Source organism: Chenopodium album, chromosome 22 (genome assembly GCF_948465745.1).
Source record: "Chenopodium album chromosome 22, dcCheAlbu1.1, whole genome shotgun sequence".
NCBI classification, from domain to species: domain Eukaryota; kingdom Viridiplantae; phylum Streptophyta; class Magnoliopsida; order Caryophyllales; family Amaranthaceae; genus Chenopodium; species Chenopodium album.
The window spans coordinates 4401384-4412037 of record NC_137855.1 but is presented as its reverse complement, the minus strand read 5'-3'; the positions used below and the strand labels follow the sequence as shown (position 1 = coordinate 4412037).

The 10654-nt window shown below is 35.8% G+C and overlaps 1 protein-coding gene across 2 annotated transcripts; it reads right to left on the bottom strand.

Annotated features, from left to right (window-relative positions):
- Nucleotides 1–2902: 2902 nt before the first annotated feature.
- Nucleotides 2903–6826, bottom strand: LOC145605249 (uncharacterized). Of its 2 annotated transcripts, none has more exons than XM_081661290.1 (2): nt 4318–6826; nt 2903–3268 (listed from the first exon to the last, which is right to left on the bottom strand). In XM_081661290.1, exon 1 carries the CDS (start codon nt 6611–6613, stop codon nt 4415–4417), a length of 2199 nt encoding a protein of 732 aa, XP_081517416.1. In that variant the 5' UTR covers nt 6614–6826; the 3' UTR covers nt 2903–3268; nt 4318–4414. The 2 variants fall into 2 exon arrangements, with proteins under 2 accessions (XP_081517416.1, XP_081517417.1); XM_081661291.1 differs by having other exon boundaries at nt 4322–6826.
- Nucleotides 6827–10654: the final 3828 nt, after the last annotated feature.

Here is a 10654-nt window from a genome sequence, read left to right as displayed (position 1 = left end):
TTTGCACAATATTCCAGATATACTTTTGACCATCAATATCTTTAATTACGTAATAATAACAAAAATTATGATAAGTTGGTATTACTTCTCCGTTTTTTTTAGTTGATACCGTTTAACTTTTACACTATTCACACACTACACTTTGACTCGCTTTTGTGATTTATAGATACGATAAAATATAATCATGTGAGATCTTGTTTGAAATGTTTATATGTATATTTTATTAATATCCACTTTTTATAATTTTACAATGTTGATAATTGAAGTTATTAAGCGTTAAAAACATGCGTTAGCAAACGTGATAATAGAAAGTTGTCAACTAAAAAAATAGAGGAAGTATAAAACTAAATATTGAGATGAGGGCATGTTCATATTTACTTAATTTCAGTTCAGTTCAGCTTCAATCAGTTCAGTTCAGCTCCTAATTTCCCTCTCTCATAAAATATTCATTTCAGCTCAGTTCAGTTCAGCTCCAATCAGTTCAGTTCAGTTCAGTTCAGCTCAGTTCAGTAAATGTGAACAGGCCCTAAGTCTAACAAAATCTCATATGACTATTTTTTTAATTTTTCATTTGTTTGGGCTAGAAAAGATTCAAAAGACCGGATTGGTATTATTCAAAGAGTAAATAATTAATCACTTTTGTAACATTATATTGTCTTATGCTCAACATGTATATTGAGTATTGACCCACATAAGGTTTTTTTTGTTTAATTTGGTACCAATTATGTCACATTAGGAGGAAAAAAATTACAAATGCAACATAAATCCAAAAGTGTCGTCAGCACGTGACACGTAAGCGTAACATCACGTGCATCTGACATCAGTGTGAACATAATCGGCTTATCATGTGGGATATCATTAGATAGGTCATGTAATGGTACAATATATACTTCAAAGTGTTGACTCGAACATGTGTCATCTCAATAATCTATATGTACAGATCGGACATGTGTCAGCAGTTTCATCCCATACCACGCAAGTATAATGTCATTTGTATCTCTCACCAGCCTGTACATAACAGCTGTTCAGCACATCATAGGAAACAAATAATACCGAATCAAAGCTGATACTAATTACCGAATATCTGGATGCAATGGATTAATATCTTCTTTGATCACATCTTTTTTTTCTCACCATTTTCCTATGTCTATAAATAATTAAGATTTTTCTTTTTTTTTTTTTTTTTTACAATACCCCAAGTCAAAAAAATCACTCAACAAAGTAAGAAAGAGAGAGAGGGAGAGTGACCTAAACCTAGCTCCCTCCCAAGGCAAACCCACCCTCTCAAGAAAAACCCCTCAAATCCCTAACCCCAAAAAAACCCTAATTTCATCCCTTCCTCTGTTTTCCCCTTGATTTCGAAATCCAAAACCCTAATTTTCTCCCACTATTTTTCATGCCATAAATTCAATTCATTCAACAATGTCCCAAAACCCACCCCAACAACCACCCCACCATTCTCTCTCCGCCGTCAACTCCGCCGTGAGAGGCTGCTACGGCTGCAACTCCGACGACCACTGGATTCTCCACAACATCAAATTCCGAGAAGAAGAATGCCGAAAACTCTGCACTTCGTGTGTGTTAAAGAATCATCCGACGTCGTTTTGCCCCATTTGCTTCAACCTCCATGACCCCAGAACGCTAAACCCATCTCTACCATCTTCATCTTCTTCTTCGTCGTCTTCTTCTTCCGTGAATCGCACCCTCACGTGCTTTATATGCAGCTCTGCCTCTCACATCACGTGCATCCCTGCTAAAACCCCGAAATCCCCGTATCTTTGCCCTCCTTGTTCAAACCCATCTTTCAAATTCTTTGATTTGAAGAAACCCAGAAAAATTCGTGATCAACCGCCGTCTGACGGTGGTTGTGGCGGCGGCGGAGGTGGTGGGACCCAATCGACGAAGGTTGTGGAAGAGATGAAGCAGTATATTGATGAGAGGGCGTCGAGAGTGTTCTTGTTGGCGGCGACGATATCGGCGATGTCGATGAGTAGGGCGGCGAGTATTATGAGGAGTGATGCTGAGAGGAAGGCGACTGATGCTGCATTGGCTAGGAAAAGAGCAAAAGAAGCAATTGATTATGTTATGAGTTTATCTAATTGGATTCCTAATGCTAAACACCAGAAGAGGGATGTTCTTGTTTCGGGTTCGAACCCGGGTTATGATGTTGTTATGATGGATGCCAATGGTGGGGTGCACAATGTGGGTGGTTCCGGTAGCGGTGGTGGGAATGGGAATGGGAATGGAGCAATGGCCGTGGTGCCGGGGCCGCAGAGTAATGGTGGGAGTCATAACAATCATGTTGGTGGAAATGGTAATGGGAAGGAGACTGCAGTGTAGTTAAGGAATTTTAGTGTTTGTTTTTGATGATTTACAGGTTAAATTTTGGTGGGGTTGATGAAGATGATCATTTTGTTTTGTAAAATTCAGTGAATTTTATGTAAATTGGTGATCTTCTGGATTGGTTTCTTGTATTATAGTTGGAAATGAGGGTGATGAAATTTGTTTGTAATTTGAAGAAATAGAAAATTCAATCTGTTTTAATCAAATGAATGCCAAATTTGGTGGTGTTTTTAACAATACTATTGTTGGTAGAATATCCAAATTGTGCAATTGGTGAAGAATCTGTCTTCAATTGCTGTTTTACTTTAAAAGGATAAAGAATTATATTCTTTTTAGTGGGACAAGTAGACACAATTTTATCTGAATGTAGCATTTTTCAAACTTAAATGATGTTGCTATTCGTTCATGCAATAATCACATTTCTCATGTTCAAAGTACACGGTCTGAAAGTGTGTTGCTGCTGCGTTTTAGAAGCAATGAGGGCATAACTATGAGTTGTGAATGAACGAATACATGAACGAGTCCAGATGGAAGAATAAATCGAGCGGACCATAAACAATACTCCTTAGTATTTTAATTTTTATTCACAAATTATTTACAATAGTTTTATTGACATTTTAGTGTAAAAATTAGAATTACCAAAATTATAACATATTCTGGAATAAACAGAACAATTTCGGGACCTTCAACAGGAAGAACATAATGGACTGAATGACTAGCCTCTTTTTTCTGGGCGAGAAATTTTCCAGAGTACATGTTTTGTCAACATAAGAAATGCTTGATCGGCGTGATTAGTGCCTTGTTACCAAGTTTACTGTGGCTGAAATGCTGAATGGCTGAATGTCAACTAATTGACAGGCAATGGTTGACTGATGGCTACTAGCTGTCTCTACCTTTGGCCATACCTAAGAGTTAAGAGCCAAATCTGCATCAACACAATGAAAGAGCTTATAAACCAGTCATGGGACGTAGCCCACGTAGGAAACACTTAACACTTATACTTGTAATTATCATGCATCTGTCTTGACGATTCAATATAATGGACAACGAAACATCTGTCTCCAAAACAGTCAGTACAAGATACTATCTGTTTTACTGTTTGGCAAACATACCTGAAGACAGAGTTAGGATTCAAATATAAGCCTCTTGAAGTTTAAAGGCAGAGTTTCATTTCAAAAACAACACACAACAAAGGAGCTACACTACATGCAAGTTGAAAGGTTAAGGTGCATGATATTCGTCAAGTTTAACTGGTAAATAATTGGGGCTGCTTCCACAAAGCACGACTCAACCACCTTAGACACTCTGGTTACTTAATCACCAGACTGATTACTTAATGAAGTCTCAATGTCTGTTGATGTCACACGCTAAACAAGAGAACCTCTACCCTCTCTATATTAAAATCTTAGTCCAAATGATCATACAATCATATCCTTCTTGTAAATTCACCTTACAACTCATAGGGTGGTAGATGTCGCATTACCAAATTCCAGTAAACCATATAGCAATGCCATATAACACAGAGAAAGTGGTTATGCTCCCTAGTCAAATGCTGCAGAGTGAGAGTCCAGTTATATATGATCATCTTGCATCAGAATTCATTAGTTACAAAAAGGCCAAGTAATGAAACAACTTGAATTACTATGTTACTTTCCAAATTAAATCTATCACAACTAAAAGTACAACCTGCTAAAACTTATAAATAGAGACAAAACACACACTGCTTCAAGGTCATAACCTATTCACCTCCACATCACACGAGGATTGCCAATTCAGGCAAATTACAAAGATGCTTTGGGAATCTAGAGTAATTAAAGAGTGGTAACGTTGGTTAATATAAGGGCCATAAAATGCTAATTCTGATATAAATTTAAAGTATTTCCAGCAGACAGTTGAAAAAATAAAGCAGCTGAGCACAAAATAATACTTCATGTGTTAAATGGAAATCTATACATGCGGCTTAAAACTCCTTACCTACCAGCATTTTTGGTGCAAGTGAATTGGCCAGAGAAAGATTCTAGCAATTTGGAGCTGTAGCGTAGCTATATGGAGTGCGCTGCAGCGCTGTTCTTTAAACTTCCCCTAATCCCTCAGAAAGTATGCTACTAACTTCATCTTGCATGACTGAATTGTCGGCCATGTCAGGTTCTGATATTTGAAGCTCCACTTCTTGATTAGAGACAGTTCCAATCAGCCATCCATGCGTACTAGCATCTGGAACCCAACCCTTCTCCAACATCAAATCAAGTAGTTGGCATGCCTCAGATTTATATCCCTCTTTGCAAAGGCCATTAATTATCAAGTTATAAATTTTTGGTTCAATAACCTCAGTTTCCTGACAAATTTTTTTTATTGCCGTCCATATTATATGTAACTGAGAGTGATCAGCTAAATGCGACAAGAGGCTAGCAAGTGTTTCACTGTCAGGGAGTAAGCTATTGTTAACCATCTCATTGAAAAACAAAACACAATAGTTTGTATCTCTTAAAGCAATCATGCTTTGAATGAGGATGCAATATGCTTCCAAGTCTAGAACCAGACCACGCCTTAGAATTTGCGAGAGGAAAGTTAGGCCCTCATATGGCCTATTGAGTTTCAACAGACCATGCATTATAGCAGTATAAGTCATTGTGTTTACAGGATTCAGGCAATTTTGACCAAATTTCAGCAACCAGATTGCTTCATCTACCCTTCCCATTGCAGAAAAACCCTTGATCAAACTGCTGCATGAAGAGGAATGCAGGGAACAATTTCTTGATGACATGAACATGAATACTTCAGAGGCCTCTTCAAACTTTTCTACATTGCAAAGTCCTTTTATTAGCTTATCATAAGAATTAGGATCCAAAATCCAATCTTTTCCACTGAATAGTCGAAATAGCTTTAGAGCATCCTCATACCTATTCAAATTGCAATTGCCAATGACCAGGGCAGAGTAAGTAGCAAAGTCGGGTTCATAGGCCAAAACAATCATCTTTCCAAGAAAAACACAGGCTTGCTTAACATATTTTTCATTGCAAAGTCCTAGAATAAGGATATTCCAGGATAGATGATCCACCACATCCAAGTTTAGCATTTTGTTAAATAGATCTTTGGAAGCTAGGAAGTAGTGAGCATCACAGTAACCTTGAAGGAGCACATTGTAAGGAGCAGGGTCAACAACATGACTATCATCTAACAAAGTTTTTGCCTCGTCAAGGTTCCCGAGTTTGCAGGTTGCACTTAGAATGTCCACAAGAACATCAGTTGAAGGACTAAACCCGGCATTTCTCATCTCGTGGAAAAGCTCAGTTGCTTTGTTGTGGTCTTTCACGCACAAACATTTGACAATAGACAAGTAGATGCATAGATCAGGCTCAAACTCTAAAGTTCTCATCATGTCGAACAACCTCATGGCTTCTCCCGGCTTATTTTGTTTACATAATAGTGGTATGACACTAGTATAGAATCTCAAATCAGGATTCACGCCAATTTCAAACATCTCATTCATTACTCCAAGTGCTTCATCCCCAAGACTTGTGGCCACAAGGCCATGTATAACAATCTCAAAAGTCCTACAATTAGGAGCACAACCCTTCTTCTTCATCCTTCTAAATTGATCCAAGGCATTATCAACCATCTTTGCATCAAATAACGCTTTTATCAAATTATTCAAAGTATCAACATTTGGAAGAGTCCCCGATTTTACCATCTCCTTATAAACCAACAATACATCACGAAAATCTCTCTCCCTCTCTACTAGAGCACCTAAAAGATCATTCCATTTACCCAAAGAGGGCTTAAACCCACTAGAATTCATAACCAAAATTACCCTAATAGCTTCATCTAACCTACCATCACCAACAAATACATCCACCAAACCTCCTAGAGCCTCCGCCGCACCAAGGCACCTATCCCTAACCATCTCCCTGCAAAACCCCTCCACTTGATCCACATTTCCAGCAAAACCCAGCTTCAATATAATCCTAGAATAGGTCTCAGCAGTATGCCTAAACTGTTTTTGAAGAGAAGCCCATTTAAACACCTTAAGAGCTGAATTCAAATCATGACTACTATCCAAAACCTTGATCAAATTATCCGGAGACAACCCATTTTCATTTTTCAAGTACTGTATTCTAGGATCAATTTCACTTCTATTTAGCACATTTTGGGGGGATTTTGATAAATGTTGAGCATGATTAACACTAGAAATTGAAGACAGACACTTAATTGAAAATACCCATCTAGAAATTCTACTAGAAATCATCAAAGATACAAACTTTACAGACATTTTGAATCAAAACCATTGCAGTTAAATGAAGTGTAAACAGAAGCTAACCTGTCTTGCGATTAAAGTGATGAATACTTGAAGGAATTTACAGGGATTGAAGCAAAACTGAAGAAAAACTATCTATTTTTGGAAACCTGGAAAAAGGGGAGTATTAGGATTCTGCTTCGCTTCTCGATCAGCGGTAGAGAAACCAGGAAGTAACTGGGTAGCGGAAATGAGCTGCTGAGTTTTACTTGGATTTGGTAAGTATAACACTTATTAAAACACGTAGGGATTATTGTTAATCTTGTATTGTGATTCATAAAATCTCATAAAATTAGGATGTATATCAGTACATTTTAATACACGAGATTAATTATAAAATTACTCATAGTTAATTTTTCTTTTGATGTAAGTGTCGATAGATATAATATACAGTAATAGATTTAAAGGTAATTTGAGGTTTATGAATCTACCGTTTAAAGTTCGAAAATTGACTTCTAACGGTATACGAAGAGAATAGAATGGAACACGTGACTGACGATAACACAATAGTGGGTCAAAATTTGTGAAAATGTGATAAAAACACCCTTTTTTTGGTGAAATCCAAAGAATGGGTATTAATCTACAAAATTTGACTATTGCTGAGATGCTTATTATGAACTCAAATAGACCCCGGGAGTCTATTTGGGTGGAATATGCCTTTAAACAGTCAATTTACCCGTTCACGACTTGCACCGATTTCGTGAACTCAAGCCTACCACAGACATTTATGACAACATATAATGGTCATATATGGTTCCAAACGACATTATATGACCCTGAGATGTATCCCCTAGGATCTCAACACTTTTCGCCACGGAGCCTCGTAACCTCCAAAATTCCTCAAAAAACGTGGATAATAGCCTTCAATTTTGGAAATTTTTTATCTTTTTTCGCCCAGAAATAAAAATTGTCCAAATGTTTACCATGGCCCCTAATACTCTCCGGGAGCCCATTTGGGTGGATAAAATCATCCAATAAATAGTGAATTTACCCGATTACAACTTGCACTGATTTCATAAAATCAAGCCACACCATGAACATTTATGACAACATATAATGGTCATATATGGTTCCAAAGGTCATTATATGATTCCGAGATATATCCCCGAGCATATCAAGACTTTCCGATACCGGGTTCCGAAACCTCCAAATTTCCTCAAAAAACGTGGATATATAATAGCCTTCAAATTTGACAATTTTTTTACTTTTTTTGGGCCAAAAATAAAAATTTTCGAGATGATTACTATGGACTCTTATACCCTCCGGGAGTCCATTAGGGTGGGTGGAACAATCCAATTTGTCTTTAAACATCCAATTTAACTATTTTCGTACACGCCTCTTGTATTGGCTATAAACTTCCACGAGACCTTTACGTAGTCGAATAATGGTCATATATGGGTCGAAACAATATTATATAACCCCGTAATGCATTCCGTAGTGTTCTGTAAATTTACAAATAATGAATTTGAAAATTGGTAGATAGTTTAATCTCGAAGGTTTATGTAACTTGAACAACTTTTTTCAATTACAATATTTTTTAGCAAACATTTTTTCATTTATATATTTATAGTAGTACAATATCTATCATCATTCAAAAGTAAGGGTGGTTAACTACTGGTTTATATATGAGATTATACTCACCATAGGCACGCATGCCCGCATACAAATTGGCAACGACCAATACTAGCTGGACCATTATCATAATGTTCCAAAAAAAAATTTTTGACAAAAAATGTCCCACAAATTAGTCGTGCTTCTATTGAATTATCTTTTCTTATCTTCATTACACTATACTGATAATTAAGTATCATCTATTAATTGCTTATGATCCTACTATTTATGAAAAGTCAAAATTTCACCATCAATATACATAAAATATGACTCCCTCCGTTCCTAAATTACATTCTTATTCGTAGCATTTATACATCACACAATAGAGAAAAGTAGAAATGTAATTTAGGGACGGAGGGAGAAATAATCTATATGATTCTAGGCTTTCTAGCTAAGTATGACAATAATTTAAAATCTACAAGATGTCACAACAAAAAGTATAAGACAAACTTAGTATTTTTAATCCAAAAAAGAAAAAGAAAATGAAATTGTTCATTACACGTATGAGATTATTGAATGTTATGTAAAATTTGTTGATTTTGGCATCAAGTAGCCGTCCTCTCGTCCCATTATAACGAGTTGTTATCGGGGCATTGGCAAATTGGTACTCGTATTTTCTTCTTCTTATAATAATAATATAATAATAATAATAACACACTCATACTTATATGATAATGTTTCATTTGTAATTTTGTATGATTTTTTTTTTTTTTTTTTTTGTATGATTTGTAATTTTGTCTGATAACATTTGTAATTGTAAGAAAAGTAAAGTAAAAAATAAAGGGTGGGGCAGTTAAACAGTTAGTATTAGATCACCAACGTCGTGCATGGCGTGAATGGAGTTAATACATTACAAGCATTGTATGGCAACCACTGACGACTGACGCTCATTTTTATGTTATGACATGCTCCTGCATTTTATTTATTAAGCCCCTGCAACCTAATTAATCTTGGCGTATTTAACTATTACTTTCTCCGATCTATTTCTTAATATATGTGATAAAGAACATTATTTATGTAAATTGTATTAACAACTAAGAATTGGAGCATGATTTTGAGAGTGAGGGATAGCTCAAGTGGTTAGAGCTTCCCTCCCGATTCCAAGAGATCTTGGGATCGATTATCACCCCCGCCCTTGTGGCTCTCTAAACACCAAAAAAGAATTGGAGCATGATTTTTATTAGATTACAAAACTAATTGATTTTGCAATGAATATAATGATGAAAATTAACTAATCAAGTGTAATGAAGTTCAATAATGATGTTTGTGTTGGCATGGTAACGTATACACAAATCCTCATCCAATAGTCCAACGTACTCATGTGATTCTGGATTTCTAGGTTCGACCATGGAAAAAGAATAAATTTTCATGTGTTAATTTTTTAATTATCTTACTCTGTACTAGACTCTCCATCATACGTGATCTCTCATTTTTTTTCCCACACATATAATCACAAATAGAGGTAATGAAATACGAAGTATCATTCTTTTTTGGCAACCAAATACGAAGTATCATTTAAAGTCCAATCCATTGTTCAAGAAGTTTAATAAGATATGGGGTCGTGGTGGTCTATTTTAGGTTTGTTTCTACATCTTGATCTTATCTTTAGTATCTACAAATAATTGTATTACATTTGAGGGGTGTTCCCGATAATTCGCCTCATCGAATTTGTAATGTTCTTATTCAAATTATGTGTGGTATGTAATGCGATCTTTGCTTCATACTTTGTATATTCTTGTAAATTTGCAACGTTAATTGAATTTTCACATGCACTTTCTACAAATTACGGAATATCTTTTAATCTTTTGTCATTTTTAAATAAAGAATTTTTGTCTTGTGAGGTCTTGCTAATTTCATCTTGTTTATACTTTCAAAATATCAATGTTGTTAAAGTTACGTGCTAGAATACTTTCCTTGCAATAATACAAAACTAGCTTGGAGAAATCCAAATAACTTTTGTACTTCTATAGTTCTATGAACTAACGCTAAACATGCATCAATACTATAATAACACAATACTTGTATGATTGTACCAATATGTAAATCCTTACACAGTTACACGGGTCAAACTAAGGCCATGTTTGGTAAATGGCTTTTTGGTGGCTTTTTGGTTAGCTTTTGGCTTTTGGTTTTTTTATGTGGTCAAACAGCCAAAAAATGTGTTTGGTAATTGACTTTTTAGCCAGTGAAAAAGGTAGCTTTTAAGCCAAAATGAAAAAGCTACTCTGAGTAGCTTTTTTGGTTGGCTTTTGGCTTGTTGGCCCACAAGTTATCTAATAAACAGCCAACAATCAACAATTAATTTACCAAACACTTTTATAAACAGCCAATTTTATAAACAGCCAAACATACCAGCTAGTCAAACAAGCCAAGTAAACCAGCCAAAAGCCAACCGCCAACAGCCAC

What these genes read in the sequence shown, in the direction of transcription:
- LOC145605249 (XM_081661290.1), bottom strand. Translation starts at nt 6,613, where the DNA reads ATGTCTGTAAAGTTTGTATCTTTGATGATTTCTAGTAGAATTTCTAGA.